Consider the following 23165-nt stretch of genomic DNA (forward strand, 5'->3'; position numbering starts at 1 on the left):
TGATGAAAATAAATAATTTGTGTTTGTCCATACACTTTCAAAAAGTAGACCAGTTTTTCTATCCATCAGCTATCTATCTATCTATCTATCTATCTATCTATCTATCTATCTATCTATCTATCTATCTATCTATCTATCTATCTATCTATCTATCTATCTATCTATCCATCCATCCATCCATCCATCCATCCATCCATCAGGCTACACATTAAAGCTTGATCAACTCATACCAAAAAAACTCATTAAATAGACATTATGCAAAGTAGATTATTTTGACACAATAAGGATGATATACAGGCAAACATAGGTAGGCTTTTTGGAGGGAATTTTATTTTATTTCCCCTTACTTTTCCATTTTGATTTTATCTTATTATTAGTATTTTTAAAATCTATATTACTTTCTTACGTTTACATACTTAAATCGACTAACTCTTCTACTCTTAATTCCCATATATATATATATATATATATATATATATATATATGCACATTACTACCTATGTAATAATGCATAACATTATGATGTGTAGGCTACATGTAATACATAACTCTATATGGGACTGTACTATGGAGTGGACTGTACTGTACTACTGTACATTAACCCCAAGTTTCCCCAAGCAGAAAAGGGTTAAGCCTAGTAGTCCCAGACTAAAAAATGTTTGAGCAGTTTTAACTGAAAATAACTTTCAGTGACATATCTTTAAATATGACTATGAGCGTGCCATTGCTTTGTCTCAAGATGCACACCAGTAATGTTTTCTTCAGAGGCACGTTTATAAAAGCTACTTAAATATCCTAATTGAACTAAGGAACACCTGACATAATCTAAACCCTGATTGTGAAAACGGGCCTGAAAGTGTATTTACAGTTGAGTGTCTTGCGTCATGACGCACACGCGTAAAGACGTATTCAGGCACGCACTGTGATAACCGGAAGCATCAATAGACGCGATTGAGAAACGGCGAAAGAAATCATCACCTGTCGATATCGTTCATATCTGTATCTCTACTGCGCTATCTTTAATCTCCATATCCCACTACCATAACACCCATACCATTACGTTAATTCGCTGTCGAGTCGGTCTGGACGGATAAAGCAGAGTTTGCAGTGTAATTCTGTGCGCAAACGGGGGGTTTTGAAGGTGCGTTGAAGCCTCGCACCAGAACAAATGTAAACAAGCAGCTGATCAGCTGTGCGGCCGAAGACCCGCAACGAAACGGCGTGATGACAGCGACCTGCAGGGTTTGACAAACATATTCTGCACCATATAAAGCGAATTTAGAGGTTTATTTGCATGCTGTAGAGTTTTTAGGCGTTAGGGCAGTACACGAGGACAACTCCCGACCCATCGCCTTCACCTCCATTGCGGGCAGCAGTAGATACAGAACAAACGGCTTCTTTATTTTTGTACTGTTTTTAAGGGCGATAAATTGATTGATTTGTCTTTATTTCTGCTTGAAGACTGGACTACTTCACGGCTAACAGGAAAAGCAACAGGATTCGAAAAATAACAGGAAAATTTATGTTAACAATCCCTTCTGGGCCCCAAGGAATAAATAAATATCAGCAACGTATTAATATTTACATGAAGCTGGAAGTTTAAGGAACTCCAACATCACATTTCTTGAGGAGCTGCGCTGGTAATTAACAGTTTATCAACGTTTTTATTTATCAGAATGTTGTTGCATAGTTTTTGCTTACTAATCTAATCATAAATTTGTAAACAAGTGTTTTTGTTTTTTTCTTTTTGCAAATTTCTTTACCTCTCTCTCTCTCTCTCTCTCTCTCTCTCTCTCTCTCTCTCTCTCTCTCTCTATATATATATATATATATATATATATATATATATATATATATATATATATATATGAAGAGTTCAGATCCAAAAGTCTCTAAGTGCCATCTGAAATTTTCTTCTAGAATGATACTTTTTTTTATCAAGCTCGTATATTTAAGTTCAGTAATTTCAATTAAATGGCAATGAAAATTACCTATACCTAAATTTTCAGATGGAACTTAGAGGCTTTTGCATCTGAACTCATATATATATATATATATATATATACACACACACACACATATATATATTAGTGCTGTCAAATCGATTAATCACATCTAACAAAAGTTTATGATGTTTACATAATGTGTGTGTGTGTGTATATATATATTTATATATAATTTATTATTTATAATGTCTGTGTGTGTACACTGTATGTCTTTTTTAGTAGTAATACCTCTGTTAATACCACTATGCATAAATAATGAGTTGAGCAGCAAGATCTTCTGATCTCCTGAAATATTATTATTGTTGTCATAATGGCTAAAAAAAAACGATACAATAATATATTATTCTGTAAAAAAAAAAAAACCTCCACATTTTCTTTGAATCCACAGTAAGGCTGAAGGATTGGGACTGTCATGGCACACCAGCAAATGCCGAGCTCTCAGAAGGCTCTGATGCTGGAGCTGAAATCCCTGCAGGAGGAGCCAGTGGAAGGTTTCCGCATCACTCTGGTGGAGGAGTCGGACCTCTACAACTGGGAGGTGGCCATCTTTGGCCCTCCAAACACACTTTATGAAGGGGGCTACTTCAAGGTAAGCCTGAAAAATGTTCTTGAATGCATACCATCGGACCAGGGTGTTTCGAGTCAGGTCAACAATCACAGTTTTTATAATTATATTTCATTTTATAGTATATCTCACACCCCATGTTCTCCCATGTTTTGCAATCTCTAGTTCTTTCTCTCCCTGGTGGTGTGTTCCTTATACTCTAGATCTCTATTAATAGCCTTGACAGATATTAATGACATCTCAATATGAGAGCTAAAAAGAGAAGGACAGTGCGTTTCAACCATATCCCCCATAGTTATTTATTCTCAGTGGAATATTATCAACTGCAATAGTCAGTACTTTCACAGTGACGCATCATCAACTTTACCACAACAGAGTTCCTCCACTTTCCTTCAGAGTTATATTATTGTATCATAACAATGCCACAGGTCACAGTCTGTGGGGATGTTTTAGTATTTTGAGTTTATGGTAGCAATTCAGTTTGACGGATTCATGTAGTTTTAAAATGTGTCTTTATGTGCACATAAAAATAAACAATAAAATACTTTTTTCAGTCCCTTAAAAAGTTTTGTTTGTAGATTGATCCCTCATGAGTTTTGATCACCTTTTTGTCTGAATTGTAAAACATTCATTATTTTAATGTGGTGCATTTTAATGTGGTTTTAGCTGGGTGATATATGTGATACAGCATGTTTTGAGGAAGATTATGGTATCTTTGTGAGCACAGGCTTGGGTTCCACCCATCAGACAAAGTATTTGCATGGATATACATTTTGCATCTTTGGGGAACAGCATTTCTAGTTTGTTATACATCAAATGTAAAGTTCATTTGACTATATATTTATACAAGGTTTTCCTGTTTCCTAGCTTCAAAGAGCAGTATCGTTTGTTCCCATTTATTCCTAATGATCCCTGATGAAGTTAGATTACATCAGGTTGTTGCTTTCCAAGACTTTCTAAGTTCTTTGACTGTGACACAGATCTTCATTCACACCGTCACAGTCACGCTACACTTAAGCACCAGCCAGTTCATCTGGTCACACATAATCAGCGGCCAGCAACAGTAGCGAGTAGCAGGATTTCCAAAGGCAGAGAAGCAGCAGCACCGCACTCATGTTCAAAGCAATAGTTCACCCAAAAATGACAATTCTCTTATTATCTGCAGGGCTTCGAACATCAAAAAAGATGCAGGAGCTGTAAAAAATGACCATAAAAGTAGTCCATATTACTGAGTATATTCCAAGTCCTACAAGTCATACGTTAGCTTGTTGTGAGGATCAGGCTGAAATGTAAGTTGTTTTCACTGTTATTCACTGCAAAGTGCAAACCATGAGAAACCTGCCATAGCTCTACTTGGTGTGTTTGTGAGCAATGTCTGCATGATCTAATCAAAAAATGTTTATTCTGATCCATTCAATAAATCAGTTCCTAAATCAGACTTATTGTCGCTCTAGTGTAACTCACTCAATTATCTGGTCGGAGGGGAAGATAATATGTTAAACTTTAATGATTTTTTTATGGTTCTTTTTGCAGCTTGAAAGATATTGTTTATTGTGTCTTGAAAGCTTGTGCACTGTTCAGAATTTCTCCTTTTGTGTTCCATGTGAGAAAGAAAGTCGTATTGGTAAATAATGTAGAGTTTTCATTTTTGGCTGAACTAGTCCTTTAATACAGTACTCATAGTCAAATAACAGCGACTGCAGTTGTTATAACTAAACTCAAAGCCACAATCACTTTCAAAATCACTGGTGTTATAATAACCACAATCACAAAAGTCAGCACAAAACAGTACTAGGCCTATATCAACAGTGGACTGGAGAGAGTGCAGCATTTAACACAGCACTGCACTGCACTGTTTAGTCGTCTCAAGCTCCCTTTTGGCACCATATCAGAAACCTGATGAAGAGTACATGATGTTGAGATTCATGAGCATTATATTTATACCAACCCTTTTAGTCTAATGTGTCCTTTCCATTTTGGGACTGATTTATAACGGCTCATTTACTAGCTATAATACGGCTCACATGCAAGCTAAGAATGCTCCATGTCTTTTTCCCCAGGCCCATATCAAATTTCCTATTGACTACCCCTACTCTCCTCCGACTTTCCGATTCCTCACCAAGATGTGGCATCCAAACATCTATGAGGTGAACATGCTTGTGTGTGCGTGCATTTGATGCGTGTTTACTGCACCACCAAATGGATTACAACAGCTTAAAACTTACATTAGTAATCATAGTATCAATGCTGCAATTGTTGCTTAATATACATCTCTCAACCCCAGAATGGCGATGTTTGTATTTCCATCCTCCATCCTCCTGTGGATGACCCCCAGAGCGGAGAGCTGCCCTCGGAGCGATGGAACCCCACACAGAATGTCAGGTATTAGGGTGAAAATACCCACAATTACCCACAAACCGCCCTGAATGACTATGGCTATGCATACACTACTGTTTAAAAGTTTGGTGTCAGTAAGGTTTTTTTAATACTTTTATTCAGCAAAGGTGCATTAAATTCTGTCATTCTTTACTCACCCTCATGTTGTTTCAAACCTGTGTGAATTTCTTTCTTCTGCTGAACACAAAAGAAGATATTTTGAAGAATGTCGGTAACCAAACAGTTTCTTGGCCCCATTGACTTCCGTAGTATTTTTGTTCCATACATCAGTTGTTTGGTTACCCATATTCTTAAAAATATCTTCAATTCATACAGGTTTGGAACGACTTGAGGGCGAGTAAATGATGACAGAATTATCATTTTTGGGTGAACTATTCCTTTATTAAAAGTGACAGTAAAGATATTTATAATGTTACAAATAAGTTTCAAATAAATGCTGTTCTCTTGTACTTTCTTTTCAACAGAGAATCTTGTTTTTTATATAAAAAAAAATCTTATTAACACCAAAATATTAAGTAGCACAACTGTTTTCAGCATTGATGATAATAAAAAATGTTTTTTGGGCACCAAATCAGCATATTAGTATGATTTCTGAAGGATCATGTGACACTGAAACCTGGAGTAATGATGCTGAAAATTCAGCTTTGACATTACAGGAATAAATTACATTTTCAAATGTATTAAAATATTAAAACATTTATTTTAAATTGTAATATTTCACAATATTACTGTTTTTACAGTATTTTTTATCAAATAACTGCAGCCACAATGAGCATAAGACACTTATTTCAAAACATAAAAAAATGTTACCTACCCCAAACTTATGGTAGTGTGTGTGTGTGTTTGTTTGCAGAACAATCCTGTTGAGTGTGATCTCACTGCTGAATGAACCCAACACCTTTTCTCCTGCAAATGTGGACGCCTCAGTCATGTTTCGCAAGTGGAGGGACAGCAAAGGCAAGGACAAGGAATACGCAGAGATTATAAGGTACCATCACTTTATCATTCAAACGACTTGCATTAAAAAAAAAAACAAAGTCAGCTTTTTCCATCAAATTATATTAAATTTAAAGGTCAGCCTGTCACCTTTTTCCTGCTCTTGAATTTTTAATATAAACAAGATTTTGCTGGACCAATTTTACAGAATTTTCTTTTGCATTTTTATTTGTTTCAACGCACAGTGTAGAAAGTGCATAGCATATGCATACAGTTAAATGATTAATATATTATTTGAGATGCTAGCTAAAGTTTTTAAACTCTAAGTATTAAACTTCAGTGTATAGCTTTTCCGGCACTGTCTGTGCTACTACAGAACTGAATAATATTTCAAAGTGTGAGGCTTGTTGTATCAGGCTTATTGTAGCCTATTGAACCGTAAACCGTGTGAAAAAAATCCATAGACTTACTTTGAAGTAGGAGAACTAAGACATTTCTAGAGATGAGAATATCATAAAGACCATGTATGCTTTTGATCAGTTAAGCAGTGAAGCTTAATTCATTTGTTGAGTGCAGTGATCAATTCATCAACATACTAACACACAAAATCTCAATAGCAACTGTATAGCAATGCTCTAACAGCAACATGAGGATCTACAACATAGCAGCGCTACTTACATATTCTTCAGGAAATGCCAAAATTGAATTATACCTCTGAAGCTGGCTGGGATCTAGAGTAAACATTGGCTGAGGCCAAATTTTGGCCCAACACGCTTACATTGCACCATCCCACTGAAGTTTAGGACATACTGTCCTGAGTGTCTTTGTTCCACTTTGGGCAAGTAAACATTAGTGGAAAATTTTTGAACTTTTCTCTTATTGACAATCTTTTCTAACAAAACATCCATCAATAGAAAACTGAATGATTTTCTTGTTCTTTGGAAAAAGAAGTGAAATTATACAGTAACGTTTAAAAAAAAAATATATATATATATATATATATATGTTTTTGAAAGAAGTCTCTCACCAAGGCTGCATTTATTTGATAAAAAATACAGTAAAAACAGTAATGTTGTAAAATATTATTGCAATTTAAAATCAGTGTTTTATTTATTTTAATGTGATTTATTTCAGCAACATTACACCAGTTTTCAATGTCACATTATCCTTCAGAAATCATTCTAATATACTGATTTGCTGCTTAAGAAACATTTATTATTATCAATGTTGAAAAGTTGTGCTGCCTAATATTTTTGTGGAAACTGCAATATTCTCATGATTCCTTAATTAATGGATAGTTCAAAAGAACAGTATTTATTTGAAATAGAAATTATTGATAACATTGTAAATGTCTTTACTGTCACTTTTGATCAATTTAATGCATCCTTGCTGAATGATTTCTTTACCATTCGAAATTATTTGGTCTGTAAGTTTTTTTTTTTGTGTATATTTGTAAACTGTGGTTACATTTAATAAACTGAATTGATTTTCTGACACTGTGTCTGCGTTGTACACAGGAAGCAGGTGATGTCCACTAAGGCAGATGCAGAGCGGGATGGAGTAAAAGTACCAACTACGCTAGCCGAGTACTGCATCCAGACCAAAGTGCCTTCGCACGACAGTAGCTCCGACCTGCTCTACGACGATCTATATGACGACGATATAGAGGAGGATGATGATGACGATGACGAGGCAGAGGCCGTTGGGATTGGCAGCGAAATGGTCGGGGACTGTTTTGGCGACGAAGACGACTCTGGCAATGAGGAGTCTTGACCTCCTTCCACCGTTTCCGTGACACTGACCTTCGCCTTCTCACTATTCTTTACCCCGACAGCCTCATGTTTCAGATTCTCTTTTCTCTTTTCCTATGCTTAAAGCTTTCATTTTTCACTCTGTTCCAAAAACCTTCAGATCTCTGTCCTTACAGCACCTCCCAGTTCCTCAGTAAAGTACACTATGGGTTCATAAAACCAGTCATTTGTAGTTACATTTCACATCCCACCTTCTCCTGCCTCTTAACCTCAGGGCTTTTGGATATTCAGAGCTTGTCAGGCCACCTTAAACATGTTCATTTAAAAAAAAATATTAAAAACTTTAAGGGCTAGTTCCCACAAAAATTTAAATTCTGTCATGATTCATTCGCCCTCGTGTTGTTCCAAAACCTGTAGGACATTCTTTCTTCCATGAAAAAAAAAAAAAAAAAAAAGAGACATTTTGAAGGATGGTTGATCTGCTTTTTCCCATAGATTATAACCAAAAAATACCTGCCTCCGAATATGCCTACTTTCCTGCTATATAGTAGGTGTAAAACAGTACATGAAAATAGTATTGATAGTAAATATCCGGATGACCTACTACTTCCAGCGAGATTCTAAAGTGAGCATCTGATGGACGCTTTACTATCCCACGAGGCCACGGGAGAGGAGTTGTGGCGTCAGCTGTGTTGCTTCACTGCCATTCACAAGTAACATGACCGTTGCAAAGTTCGTTCTTCGTCAAATGTGCTATGTGATTTCAGACAAGCTCCTAAAACGACACTAAAAACACCATAATAGTATGACTAGTGAGCTACATTCTAAATGTTTTGTAGCCATACGATGGCTTCAGAAGAGGAAAAGGCCAAAACTTAAGTTGTTTCATTTCATTTAAGCATTCATGTGCCAAATTTGCTTGATTCTTGCGGGTTTCGTAACCGAATTCAGTGTGCCAGTTTGAATCAAGGGAGCCACACAGGTTTGGAATGACATGAGGGTGAGTAAATAATGATAAAATATATATTTGAGGTAACTAACCCTTTAAACTCAACCATTAGCTAGTTATGCCTGGTAAAATCACCAACAAATGAATGTTCTGTTCTTTTCCCAGATTCTTCATAACTGTCTTTACAGTATAGGGCTTCACTGATTCCACTCTACAGTATGTACCTAATTTACCACTTTTCCACAAAAAAGGTAAGTATTCAAGGGTGGAAAAAATGGACAATGAATAGACTTTTTCTTCCTCATAAAATTTAAGTGTCATCATTTTGATCAGCCATCCACATCAGCAGGGTCACCTTCACAACTACTAACTACACACACCCTTTTATGCGCAGCTCGTACCCCCAAATCACTTAAGCTTTTTGAGCCATTAAATCACGGTGTCAGATTATATGGCACATGAAGGTGCTTTCAAGTGCTCAGCAACACAAGCATTACAGCTACTTCCAGCACACCTTCGTTCGCTGACCCAGAAACTATGAGGAGACTGTTTAAGTCACTACGATGATGTCCCACGTTCGGCTCCGAATATTTGATCCACCGATTTTGGCTGAAGGTAATCATACTGTTATGCTTTTAAGCGTACACATACTCTTGGTAAGTGATCACGTATGACTGTCTGAGCTGCTGTACCAAACCATTTCTATTTCTCCTTTTCCTCACTGATTTTGGGGATAATCTTGGGTGTTTAAGTTCGGGGTTTGAGATCAGTGACTGCTGAGGACATTTCGCTTACCAATGTGAGCCCTCTCATCCCCGGTCTTATGCTTTTTTTGCGTTGGCCACGGTGGGCCGTAGCTTTCAAGAGCATGCTTGTGTGTTTTAATGTGTTTTATATGATGTGTCAATCATCCAATGAGGCACGCGAATCCCTAAGGTCTCATTAATGGGGGTGGAAGCGTATACGTTTATGCACATGGGGTCTCAGGTACACCTTTATTCCCGCAAACCAGCCAAGGACACGGATGCTGATTCCTCGTCCTACGAAACCCCTCCAAAAGGGAGTGTGGATCTGAGGATCTTGAGGGAACGGTGCTCTCTTATTCTGCCGAGCATCTGGAACTCACTGAACTATCGAGAACAATCGTTCCCGACTCAATCGCTCTCTTGAACCTCCGGACTATGAGCCAAGGGGGCTCAACAGGGATGCGAATCGATTAAAACGGACTGGATTTTTCACGTTCAGCAAGAGACTCTGTGTATTTACACCCCTGTGCACAGCAAAACAACCAAGTTCATTTCAAAGTGTTGTGACATTAGTCAACTGTGGATTTGTCTTGAAGGATTTTATTATTTGTGTCATGATTGTGTTTTTAATGTTTCATTAAGGATTTTTTTGTTTTTCATATGCTAATTCTTAGACAGGATTTGTGGTCCTCATCAAAACAGCCGAATTCATTATTTGCTCTTAAGTTCAATGTATTTCCTTTTTCTTGTAATGTTGTTAAAGGGAATATCATTCTAAAGATTCACGTAAAGAAGAATGGAAAAACAGTAAGAATGAATCTAAATTGATACCTATTTCTATTCTAAACGTAAGTATTTGAGTTTTGTGGTGGAGGTGCGGGTCGGGTCGGGTCGGGTGGGGTGGGTGGGTGATATGTCCAGTATGATCATTTTAAGACTGCTTGTATGATCACAATTCAATTCATTTTTGTTTGTGTGTATGTACAGGAGTTAATGCTCCTTAGCAATTAAACCATTAGACAACACATTTACAGGTGCTTTCACTTCATGACAGTGTTGTAATTGTTATTAAAATTACAACGCTGAACACAAAATTACAAAAAACTATTACAAATATTTTTGTTAATTGAAACAAAGCAACTAACAGTAGCAACTTAAGTTTAAATTTAAGTACTAAAATAATTTAGAAATATATTTTTAAAACTAATTTAAAAAAATTACAAAAGCACATAAAAACATTATTTAACTAAAAGCTAATTAAAAATATTATTATTATTATTATACTATAATATATAAATAATACTAAAACAGCACTGGTTCACGAGCATTGTTTTTTTTATTTACTGGCTTCATTATAATTGATTTAGGACAATCTGCATGATTCAGGAGTTCACAAAATAACTTGCATACAATTCACAAATAATTTCTGATTCACTTGCTTAATTACTAGTCACATAAACTGCAACTTGGAAAAAAATTACAGTACGCAGAGAAACTTTTGTGGAAACAAGTGATAATTAGATTGGATGGTTAGGTGTATAAAAAGTGACCAAAGACCACATTGTCTTCTCTTGCAAAACTTGCCTTAAAGAAACGTTTCAGGTTAAATACAATGCAAGCTTTATGAGGCACACTGTTGATTACCACAGATTATTAGTTTTATTTTTTTAATTGAATATGTTTTACAAGCCTGGTAGACTTCCATTTTAAGTGTACTTTTTCAGTGCGTTTTTTTTTTTTGTAGGGTGACTCAAAATTATTTTCTGTGGTAATTAGCAGCTTGGCGTCATTAGAGCTTAACTTGTATTGAAGCCGGAACATTCTTTGAAATGAATGGCAGCTTTGTTTTGTTTGTTGGTGGAGATTTAGTGGTTGTGAGTTTATCTTAACATTTTTAACTATGTGGAAGCAATTTATTATGAGTTCAAATTAAATTCAGCTTAGCAAGTAGAGACGCAAAAAGCTTGGGAGCAAAAAGGACGGATGTCAAATGTCTCTTTACACATAAATAATTTTCACTATAACAAATTTAGAAAGATGAATGCAAGTATGTCAGTATGTCAACTCTGTCAGTGTCTAAATGTCAAACCCAAGTGTAAATGTTACTGTGTTTCTAGATGCCGCTGTGCTGCTGTAAGTGTGTCCTGTAAATCCTGGTATTTTGCCAGCTTGCAGGCTTCCTCTAGTTTTGCCCAGCGGTAATCCTGGTGTTCTTCTGAGAGAATGACCTGTGTGTTTGGGTCACGGAGCTCTGCCAACCAGTAGAGGACTTCTTTGTCCTTTCCCCGGACCTGATAGCGCAACCTCTGCAGGAAGCCATCGACAATTTGCAGGTGATCTTTACCTAAACCCGCTTCTTCCTGTGTTTCTCTCAAGGCGGTGGTGAAGTCGTCCTCTCCAGGGTCAACGTGACCTTAGAGGGGGAGGACAATGTTATTCTTCCAGTAACAATACTAAGAAATTGCAGATAGCCACATGGTTTTACTAATAGATCATGTGACAAACTGTAAAAAGTTGTAGTTGATTTAAAAAATAATAATAATTTCATATTTAAAATAGAAAAATCCAATACACTGTTAAATAATTATTTGTTTTATATATATTTTTTAACTCATGCTTATTAGTGTCTGTTGACATGGTGCATATCTTGACGTTGCAGTGTGTGAGAAGACCTATTGTAGATTATTTTTTATTTAGTTATTTTTGTAGAATTAGTCTCTCTCTCTCTCTGCTTCTGGTCATGTGACTTAAAGGTAGGGTAGGTCACTAAGTTAAGTGGTCTAAATGTATTTCTATGTGTATATATCGTCTGTGGAAGGCGTAGGACTGTAAAATGTTCGCCCAATGCAATGATACGATGTCCTACCTGCCTGTCAACGTATGTACTTTAATACCTCGAGCACGGAGCGCGCCGGCGCAGACATCACACGTCATCAGTGCGTTTCATGCTATGCAGAGTTAGACAGACGTCAGTCACCGAGCACCGCAACCGAAACAGCAGCCACCTTTCACAGTTCCCCCTGAACCAAAACAACGAGTTTATGCTGCTTTCACACCATAACTACTGTAATTTGGAAGAGATGGAAACCTGCGACGTTATACATGGAGCAGTTAATAACTTGAATTTATGCGTTTCAATGGCAACACTATCGACGCCGAAATGAATCTGCAGCAGTCAGGCGGTACAGGTCTGTGCTCTTTAAGCTGTTTATAATCATTATTATTGTAATGACATGATGCAGTTTAACACCATCTCTCGTCTCGTGCTCTGAAAGGATCTTATACTTTCAAAGATAGCTTGCTCTTGCTAGCCACTCCAAAAACTGCCTACCCTACCTTTAATCACCAGTACTTGTGGTAGCGGTTGTGGTTTACTTTAATTCCTCAGCAAAATGTTTTTTATTTTATTTACTTGAACTGTAAATTTCAAGTGAGGATATTTATAGGTGGAGGATCTTCTGGTAATGCCTTATGGACTAATTTTCTGTCAGTGGAGATAGACTCTATGTTGAAAATAACCCATAATATGTTCTTTTAAATTGGCAGAACTAAAGGTAAAGCTTGTGGTTTCAAAATAAATTGATAGTCCAGTGAGTTCAACACTTAAAAGCATCATGAGAAGCTGTGAGATGCACCTTTGGGTGGTGTCCAGTGGTGTTCTCCATAGGATGTCTGCAGCAGCAGGAACTCTATATTATCAGGGGGAGGGTGCTGGGCCAAACGCCGAAAAATGACAAATCCACATGCCCGCAATGCCATGACCTGGAAATACACACTCTAGTAAAGCACATGCAACTGTCAATTATAGTTTTAACATAGAACATGTTTCACTTTGCTTTCTTTATTAAAATTATATAATAATTAAAATCATAGTTTGAGATGAGACAATGTTTGAGAAGGCCTATCATAGCTGATTTATCTAGATATTTTATTTTTATTTATTAGAATAAAAAATGGTTCTAAGTCTTGGTAAATCACATGCAACTGTCTTACAGTTTTAACACAAAGAGGTTTCACTGTGCTTTCTAAAAGGAAACTGCAAAATACCTACCCAAATACCCAACATAACTACTCTTTTATGCTTTGATTTGTAGAATCCCAGCTGAGAAAACCACATTAAACCACTCAAAGTTGGTCTTAGCAGGTCTGTTTTGATGGTTTTATAGGAGTTACAAAGTCTTTACTGTCATGTTTAGCACATCGCATGGCAATGGATATTTATGAAAAACAACAGTGAAACATAGTAGACAATTTGGGCACAAGACTTTTAAACCACCTGGTTAAAGATGATTTTTGCCCACGGCCACAGGTAATGCGCTCTACAAGTCTCTTGAAAGCGTTTTCAGTTATTTAAAATTGTGGGTTAGAAATAATAATGGACTAAATTGGACTCGTAAGTGTAACATGCATGTACTTCCTGATCTAGACAAGACAGCAGGCTAACACCATTCAATAGCTAATCTTAAATTATGGTTTGTTTTAATTTAAGGAATTATTCAACTTACGTCTAGCCGGTAATGATAGAATGTTCCTTTTTGTTTAGAACAGATGAAACATAACCTTGTTCACATTAATAAGCGAATGACACATGTAAAAGAGCTAAATATGAAGGCTACTTTCTGTTTTGGCTGCGCAGCTGTGGCGCAACGATGATGTACAAGAGTACGCAGTCTGAGTCGCTCTCTGATTGGCTCCCTAAGTGTAATTTAAATAATAGGAGTCTAGGCATTTTATTGTCTGTTTTAAAGGTAAAACATATATAAAATGTTATTTGGATGGGTAGGACGTATTATTTAATAAATAAAAAAAAACAAGAAATAATTGGTTTAAATAATGTGATATGATGCCACTAATAGTTGGGCAAATTCCAATCAAATGCAACTTTTTAAAACTTCGTTTTGGTATGTTAGATATCGAAGTGTATTAATCTGTCAGTTAATGATGTGACGTTAAGTTTTATACATTAGACATAGATAATGTTGAGCGCGTTGAGTGGGTCCTGATCTGCAGGGCTGATAGTGCTGGACGCAACACCCGGTGGGCTTGAGATAACGGGATCCTTCAGACCAGAAGACATTTAAACGTTACTGGACGCACATTTCACAAGGTTCACAACGACCAAGACAAGGACAAGGTAAAACTGTTTACAAATTTTGATCAGCAATGTCCATATATATTAGCATATATATGTACAGTTAACGAGTTAATTTAAATGATGGATTAAAACGATTAAATGTGTTAAATGCTAATGCATTTTGTCTTTTTAACTGATTTGAAACGTGGTTTGAGAAGCCTAGCTGATTTATCTTATAGATATTGGACCTATTTTAGGCCTACTTTAGAACAATATCAGACTACTTTATACAAAATTTGATAGTATATAATACAAATTTAGAATTTTGTATATTCTATTTTATTTGTAACTAGAAGGCCTGTGTTTTATATAATATTGCACAAACATTGGCACTTTGAAAAAAAGCCTAATATGCCTAATAAAGCCTAATATGCAGGCAACTTATTTTGATGTGTGTGTGTGTGTGTGTGTGTGTGTGTGTATGTATGTATATATATATATATATATATATATATGTATGTATGTATGTATGTATGTATGTATGTATGTATGTATGTATGTATGTATGTATGTATGTATGTATGTATGTATGTGTGTGTGTGTGTGTGTGTGTGTGTGTGTGTGTGTGTGTGTGTGTGTGTATATACCAAAGACTGGAGTACTTGCTGATGAAAATTCAGCTTTGCATCACAAAAATAAATTACATTTTAAAGTATATTAAAAAAGAGAACCATTATTTTAAATTGTAATAATATTTCATAATATTCCTGTTTTTTTTTGTTTTGTTTTTACTGCAGGCTTGATGAGCATAAGAGACTTCTTTCAAAAACATTAAAAATAGTAATGTTTCCAAACTTTTGACTGGTACTGTGTATATATATATATATATATATATATATATATATATATATATATATATATATATATATATGTATATATGTGTGTGTATATATGTGTATATATACGTATATGTATATATATATGTGTGTATATCTATATCTATATGTATATGTATATATGTGTATATATGTGTGTATGTATGTATGTGTGTATGTATGTATGTATGTGTGTGTGTATGTGTGTATGTATATTATGGTGAATTCAGGTTGATTGGGACACTGACTGGATGATATATATATATATATATATATATATATATATATTGTAAAATGTCACTGAAATTATTTATTATAAATTTTGGTGACTAGTAGGTGGATTGCATTTTGGTGACTAGTAGGTGGATTGCATTGAAATAAGTGAGTTATATTTATAAAACTGTTTCCACAGAAGACATAATTAAAACCCCACCACATCCATGGATGAAAAGAACCCTTCTCGTTTGTATTTTATCGGCAAGAAAGAAGATCTCATTCAGGCCAAGAGAATGACTGTAACTCTGGACGGAAGAGACATTCTTATTATACATCATCAGAGAACTTTCCACGCAATGGACCTGCAGTGTTACCGTGAGTAGCATGAAAAGCATCTTTGCTTATTTTTCTGCACTAGAGGGAGACAAAGTAGCAGACTGAGCACTTGTAGCATTGCTGTTGAGCATGTGTGCCAACTATAATACTAACAGCATAAGCAAAGAACCAGAGGTCATTTGCTCAGGTCAGATGATTCTATATGTCTGCTAATGACACTTTTTTTGTTTTTTTTTTAACAGATGCTGGCAGTAGCTTGGAGACAGGAGATATTGAGGTAAAACCATTTCTGCTCAAGCAGCTGAATCATTCAGTGATCCATAGAAGCACTTGAAACGCTTTGTTACCTCCCATTTGACATCTGACCCTGTTTAATGTTTCATGCATAGGAAATCAACAACAAGCACTGTATTGTGTGCCCAAAGCACAAGTATAAGATCACTCTGGCTGAAGGTGAGGGGTTATACAGGGCTAAAAACCCCATGGAAGAAGACCCTACCCTGCGGTGGTATTCCAAAGGCATAAAGCAGAGAGTGCACAAAGTGACGGAAGTAGATGAAGACATCTTTGTGACGTTGTCCCATTGCCCCGGGTGGATTGAGTCAGACTATTATCAGACTGAGACGGGCAGGGCAGAACTGAGAAAAGCGCAGGAATCGGAGGATGGAGAAGCAGACGTGTATGCAGATGAAGATTTTTAGTCTGGCAGCAACAGTGAGACGAGAGCTTCAGAGATCCTAAGGGAACTGCATATATTAAGATTGATGATTTCAGAGTCAGGCTACTTGAATAAAACTGCCATTTGACATCATGAATCAAAAAATATCATACCCTTTTTTGTGACCGTGCCAGGCTCTCTGTACACCTCCATGATAGTGATGGCTGTCTTTCAGCCCAACTGAACAATGACATAATTTTAGTTTTTGCAAAACAGGAAATTGTTTTGTATTAGATGAAAAAGTGCATTCTTAAATGGATAATTTTTGGAAAAATAAAATATATACCACTATATATATATTAGTATACAGTATACACATATTTTGTGTAGGCTATGTATATATACTTTTTACATTTATGCATTTGACACATGTCCTGAATGCTCAACTGTTTTAGTGACAGGAATGCAATAATACTTGTAAAATATAGAAAATGAGACATTAAAAAAGATTTTAAAGAAGTTTTAATAATAATAGGCCTACACTTTTCTCGTATTATGATATCTTCGGGTATAACAGAAAGTTGGTTCAATCAATTTTTTAAGCCGTGAGCTCATTGACATTGATAATGCCATGTTTAGTTTCCAAATTTTCAATTAATTACCAAGTTGATTACTGCACAAATATTTAACTTTGCATTCGATTATTATTCCATGCATGAATTATACTGAAGAGAAACAATGACCATCAGGCGAAGCAGAAAGAGAAAATGGCAAAGTGCAGGAAATTAGACAGTCTTGGCATACATCATAATTAATTTTCATATTATAATAAATAATTCCATTTGTTTGGCTCCTGAATTCCTAGACATCGTCACTTGTTGGAATGGTTTTACATTATAGCATAGTCTGAATGTGTTGTCTAATGGACTAGCCTACTTGCACAACTATTTCCGCGTTCTAGTTAGTACATATCGGGAGTTTCCGGTTAGAGCTTTCAGCGTTCCTACATTCATGAGAATGCAGATTATCACTATATGGCTGCCAAATTAATTAAAACAATGAATAATGATCTCTGTATTAATTATCTTGAGCCTGCTGAAATTTTCCTGTAAATATATATTTTTTTCCAACTGTGCATTCTGAATAAGAAATAGGCTAAATATATGTATCCACTATGCTGCAGCAGTCATATGCTCGTCTTCTCATTAACAGGTTTTATTTATTATTTTTTTTAATGAAATTGACTATTAAAAGGATTGCTTGTGTGAGCAGGTGTTTATTCCAGTCTTTTAAAATAGTTGAATGAATGCTCGCGAGGTGCCTGTAACGATGTTAAGGCAGGCTATTTAATCAATAACGTACACTGCATAGAGGAGAATGACAGTCAACCACTTTGAATATTATAGCATTTTGGGCATGTAAATAGAGAACATTGTGACATTGAAAAATGACACAGAATGATTAAAATATTTAATCCAAATAAATAAATGTTCATGGTTCGTACTGATGTTTTTCATCTGTTCTCCTACACTTTAGTGTCTCGAACACTGACACCTTGTGGTGAAATAATGGCGTATTTTTAACACGCGTTGCTTTCTCAGATCGGCTTGGGTTGGATTAAAACTAAATGTTCCGATAAGTTTGGAAAATTCTGCACACAGTAAACATCAGAATATACCTTCTCCTGTCAACAAAAATTGCCAAATTTTTAAATCTGATTGCGGACACTCATTTTAGGTGGCTTTTGTTCTACACAGTAGGCTATATTGAAAGTGAACATAACCGGAAATAAGCGAGACGTAGCCTACTATTTCCAAACGGAAGTGCGATTGCAAGTGGTCCATTGTCTCTCATCTGATACACACTGACACCTAAAAATTGCCACATTAGACCCAGCCGAGCACAACTCGAGACAATGAGACAAGGCCTTCTCCACACCTCAGTCACAAATCCATCTCACCCTTGGTTGCCAAGTCTCGGGTTATCCCGTGGAATTGGTCTAGTTTTAAACTTTTTCCGTTGATTCCCCCCTCCTACGGGGTTTAAGGGTTTGACATAATGCATAAATTCTGTTTGACAGAAATGCTTGTTTTGAAAGATGTTTTCTACGAATGCTAAAACTGAGCTAGATGCACTGATCAGTGACTAGATGTTTTCTGAAGAAGGGCATGGTAGGGACCTTTTTGAGATGCGTTTATGATCACTACAATATAGTAGGCTAGTTAACAATTTGCAAAGCAGTGACTGTAAAATATGTATTTTAGGTGTGGGAATGGTATATTTTGAGTTTTGATATTTGGGATATGACCATTAGGCTATTTTTGATTGGCCATTGGATTTTGTTACACAGACCTGGCAACCTATTCCACACTTCTCTTTGTACTTTACAACTGACCCTTTTGCTCCTCAGGACAGTGGGTCCAAGATCAACGCTGAACCACCAGCAGATGTCTTAGACCAATGGAAACTGCTGGACTGTGGGGTCGCAGATAACATTTGACCTATTGAGTGTGGTTAGTATGGCATTTACTTTACACAAACGTGGGTTTTGAAATATAACTGCTTCTCTTTGTGCTGATGCATACTTGTTTAGCCTGTATACTTTTGTGAGTGTTTTGAGTATGCTTTAATAATGTGCAGTTCTTAACTCTGCAGAATTGACAGACCTTTATTGAATACTTGATTCTGATTGGCCAGTAGGCCTGTATCACGTTCACTTACAGTAATACTGTTCAAAAAGTTTATGGTTGGTAAGATTTTTTAAATAGAAATCTCTAATGCCCCCAGGAATGCATGTATAGATAAAAAAATACAGTAAAAACAGTAATATTGTGAAATATTATTACACTTTAAAATAACATTTCTATTTTAACATATTTTTAAATTTCATTTTAAAGCTGGCTATTCCTTCAGAAATCATTGTAATATGATGTATTGCTGCTTAAGAAACATTTATTAATATTATCAATTGTTGAAATTTTTTTTTCACGATTATTTGACACATAGAAAGTTAAAAAGAACAGCATTTATTTGAAATAGTAATATTTTGTAACATTATTAATGTCTTTACTGCCTCTTTTGATAAATGTAATGCATCCTTGCTGAATTAAAGTAATATTACAAAATAATGAATAAATAATAAAATAAATGTAATGTAATGTTGCATAACTTGCCACAATATCTGGAAGATAATGCCATGGCATTCACTGGTTTAACAAAAGATAAACTATGCAGCAGTGTGCTGAGTAAGTGAAATTTATTAAATGATCCAGAATTATTGATTATGAATCTGTTTAGCTGAGAGCAGAATCTTAAATAAACTCAAATGGTGCCTTTTTAACAAATCCCATGTTTCTCTCTTACACTAGGAACAAAAAAGACAAAAAAGACTACCTAGTCTTGACCAACTATAGATAGATATCCATTCATGCCTTATCTTCTCATACTGCAGTTCTGGACTCATAAACATAAACGGCCTGTTGTTGTTTAATGTTACTGAATGGACTGTTATTCCCGTTCTCAATGAGGGATAATGTGTGTAGCTTGTGTAAGATCAGGGGTCACACTTCCCTGTGGTTGTGATCTCCGGGCTAAGAATGTACACGACGGGCACGTGATTGTGCATTGGAGTAGAAATAAGATTCTGCATGGCAGATGACCTACAATAACCCACCCTGCCTTTTAGAAACAAATGTTCTCAATGGTACTCCAACCAAGCAGCCTTAAAATAGCATATACACCTCTCAGCAATAGCGTTGACAAACAGAAATAATTAATTTTTGCTTGAATGGAAAGGACTGTAGCTTGATATCTGTCATGATAAATCCTCATTAGATCATGAGTTCTGGAAGTTGAGAATACTATATTTAAAGTAAATCCAACTGCACTGTAAAAAGGGATTTTTTTTGAGGTTGTCAAAATGTGAGTGGTGCTCCCATGTGTAAACAATGTTATGGTGCTGAGATATGGCTTGTTTATGTTGCTATATGGTTGCTAGGGTGTGGATAGGCAATTGCCAGGGGGGGTATTTAAAGACTACTTGGCAGTCAGAGTCAAAAGAGCAAACCCTCACATCTTTATGTTGTTTTGATCCAGAGTTATGGCCCACTCGGTTTACTACACGATTGCTAGGGTGCTCTTAATGGTTGCTAGGGCGTGGCTAGACAGTTGCCAGGATGAAACCTAAAGCCTACTGACATCCTGTATCAAAAGATACAACTTACATGTCTCTACGCTGTTCTGCACGTTGTTATGATAAATAGAAAGTGTCTCTACAGTGTTCTGATCCAGAGATATCCATCTCATTCTTTTTCAGTGGACGTCTATGGGGTTGTATCTAGAGTGCTGTAACTGCACTGTTTAAAAAAAATTAAAAAATTTGTTTCAACTTAAAAAAGTAAGTGTTTGTGCTGTTTAGTCAACTTGAAATGTGAAGTTGTACTAAGTGACAACTTAGATATTTGAGTTGACTAAACTAGACTACATTTAAGGCAGCATGAACACTTACTTTTTTAAGTTGAAACAAAAAAACTTTACAGTGTGGTTGCTAAGGCATGGCTAGGAAGTTGAAATGACCCCATTTATTGGCTGCTTGCCAGGCCGAGTGAAATGAGCCCACTCCCAAGTCTCCACCACAATCTGATGTGGAGATATGATGTCACAAAGTTTCACATTGTTTCACTTCGCAAGCTCCACTAATAAAGAAAATACTAGTTTGATTTTTTTTACTATTTCAAAATTTCACGTTTAATTCAATTTATTGCTTGCCGTTTCTTTGTAGTTGTTTGTGAAATTTACTAGCAATATCTGAATGCAAATTGTTTCTACACCAAATTTTTTCAGTGTAGGTCAGTGATATGAAATAACAACACCTCTATTGCATCCTATAATTCAGCAATCTTCCTGCATGTAACGATAATGCAGGCTTTTCTCTGTGTTCAACGTCGGTGATGGACTATATTAGACCTGTTTGGATAAAAAGCTTGTTATGGTAGAATTAAAATAATCCTTTCAGGAGATCACAGACTGACTGATGGAAATAAGGTGGAATGGGAGCTTAGACTCGCTGCGGCTCAGGAGAGATGATGCTATTTCGGGGATCTCAGGGGGGGATCTGAAGGGTGCTGAGGCTTTTTTGATGTCATATTGTGGCAAACAAGGCAAATTAAAATATAGACAACACTTGGCTGAAAATAGAAGTGTCAGATTTACTGAAGTAATGCAGCTTGTTTATGAATGGCATGTTGGGATAGAATTGTGGAAGTCTAATGGCAACTAATTCCTGGAGACGAGGAGAACAAACAACAGCTTTTATTATTTGCAGATTAGGTTATAGGGTCAAATGCTATTTTTAAACAGCGTTTTCAGCGTCAATACTTTGCCTCAAGGAAATCAACTCTGAATTTACTACACCTTTGTTCTACACCAGTGGCTCACTATAGGGGGCTTCAGTTAATGAAAAATGTTTTAAAAGATTTCGAACAAATCCTCTTGTTGCTGCAAACAATATTTAAAATATTTGTATTCTCAGATAAAAATAGATCGTTTTTCACTATTCAGAGACTGATTGAGCTGAAATTCTATAGCTATATATATAATTTCATTTATTTATTTATTTTATCTATCTATCTATCTATCTATCTGTCTATATATACAGTGTGTATATATATATATATATATATATATATATATATACAGTATATAAATTTAATAAATAAATCAGTTACCTGTTCCCTTTGTTCTAGTTTCCCGCCACTCATTAGTTACTATGGACACTCGTGCCATCAACACACCTGTTCGTCATTTAGTTTGTTATCATTGTGTATTTAAATTCCTCCTTATGTTCAGTTCACAAATCGGCACAGAATGATTTCCGAAGGATCATGTGACACTGAAAACTGGACGAATGATGCTGAAAATTCAGCTTTGCCATCACAGAAATAAAGAAAATTTTACAATAGAAAACAGTTATTTTAAATTGTAATAATATTTCACAATTTCAATGTATTTTTGATCAAATGCATAAAACATTATAGAAAAATCTTACTGAACAGCAGCGCAGGTATATACAGTGCATATATATATACAGTGGCCTATACTGTTTTAGCTTGGCAGATAGTCTGAAAAAAAGCCTGTAATGCTCAAAAATGGAGCCTAATCAATGTTTATTTGTTTATATCATGCAATAAATGCCTATTATTACCACTGCAACCTTTTATTAGCGGTTCAGTGCATTGAAAGCCCATAATATTGAGGTAGTACAGTTGTGTGGGTCAGTACACAACTCGTCCCACTCGCATCATACAGTGGTGTCAGCATGCGGCATGTCTAATTTGTGTTGCTTGTGAAAGCAAAGCATAAATTTTGTTATCTCACACCCAAAGGGCCTCTTGGTGCCCCTACGGGCCCCTGCCATGTCTCAGCTCAGGCATTGCGGTGGGCTTTTTTGACTTTGGCTAGTGTACTGAAGGACTGTGGCGGGCTCCCTGGGGCCCAAAACCGATGTGTTTTGTTTTGCATGCGAGCCTTATATGCTTGTGAAAATCTGGCAGATAGACTGCGTTTTTATTTGTTGGGAGTAACAGTCAAAGACTTTATAATATCATGTATTAATGACTGAAAGTGCCATTGGTTTGAACAGACAAAACAGCAGAGGC

General features: G+C 36.0%; 3 protein-coding genes across 3 annotated transcripts; 2 read left to right on the plus strand and 1 right to left on the minus strand.

The window, feature by feature from the left end:
• The first annotated feature begins 911 nt into the window (after positions 1-911).
• Positions 912-8443, plus strand: ube2r2 (ubiquitin-conjugating enzyme E2R 2). The gene is made up of 6 exons (XM_084386760.1): positions 912-1640; positions 2395-2595; positions 4632-4718; positions 4856-4953; positions 5822-5956; positions 7422-8443. The coding sequence occupies exons 2-6, from the start codon at positions 2419-2421 to the stop codon at positions 7675-7677; spliced, it is 753 nt and encodes a 250-aa protein (XP_084242886.1). The 5' UTR covers positions 912-1640; positions 2395-2418; the 3' UTR covers positions 7678-8443.
• Positions 8444-10667: 2224 nt separating this feature from the next.
• nudt2 (nudix (nucleoside diphosphate linked moiety X)-type motif 2) lies at positions 10668-14032 on the minus strand. The gene is made up of 3 exons (XM_084387140.1): positions 13856-14032; positions 12986-13112; positions 10668-11763 (listed from the first exon to the last, which is right to left on the minus strand). Exons 2-3 carry the CDS (start codon positions 13107-13109, stop codon positions 11453-11455), a joined length of 435 nt encoding a protein of 144 aa, XP_084243266.1. The 5' UTR covers positions 13110-13112; positions 13856-14032; the 3' UTR covers positions 10668-11452.
• A 308-nt stretch (positions 14033-14340) lies between these two features.
• Positions 14341-16862, plus strand: rfesd (Rieske (Fe-S) domain containing). Its single transcript, XM_084387139.1, has 4 exons — positions 14341-14484; positions 15712-15890; positions 16094-16128; positions 16241-16862. The coding sequence occupies exons 2-4, from the start codon at positions 15740-15742 to the stop codon at positions 16550-16552; spliced, it is 498 nt and encodes a 165-aa protein (XP_084243265.1). The 5' UTR covers positions 14341-14484; positions 15712-15739; the 3' UTR covers positions 16553-16862.
• The last annotated feature ends 6303 nt before the right edge of the window (positions 16863-23165 follow it).

This window comes from Rutilus rutilus, assembly GCF_951802725.1.
Source record: "Rutilus rutilus genome assembly, chromosome: 18".
Taxonomy (NCBI): Eukaryota; Metazoa; Chordata; class Actinopteri; order Cypriniformes; family Leuciscidae; genus Rutilus; species Rutilus rutilus.

Coding starts and splice junctions, on each gene's coding strand:
- ube2r2 (XM_084386760.1), top strand. CDS start 2,419: ATGGCACACCAGCAAATGCCGAGCTCTCAGAAGGCTCTGATGCTGGAG. Junction 4,719..4,855: donor GGCATCCAAACATCTATGAG/GTGAACATGCTT, acceptor TCTCAACCCCAG/AATGGCGATGTTTGTATTTC. Junction 5,957..7,421: donor GAATACGCAGAGATTATAAG/GTACCATCACTT, acceptor CGTTGTACACAG/GAAGCAGGTGATGTCCACTA.
- nudt2 (XM_084387140.1), bottom strand. CDS start 13,109: ATGGCATTGCGGGCATGTGGATTTGTCATTTTTCGGCGTTTGGCCCAG. Junction 11,764..12,985: donor CCACTGGACACCACCCAAAG/GTGCATCTCACA, acceptor TCCCCCTCTAAG/GTCACGTTGACCCTGGAGAG.
- rfesd (XM_084387139.1), top strand. CDS start 15,740: ATGGATGAAAAGAACCCTTCTCGTTTGTATTTTATCGGCAAGAAAGAA. Junction 15,891..16,093: donor AATGGACCTGCAGTGTTACC/GTGAGTAGCATG, acceptor TTTTTTTAACAG/ATGCTGGCAGTAGCTTGGAG. Junction 16,129..16,240: donor TGGAGACAGGAGATATTGAG/GTAAAACCATTT, acceptor TTTCATGCATAG/GAAATCAACAACAAGCACTG.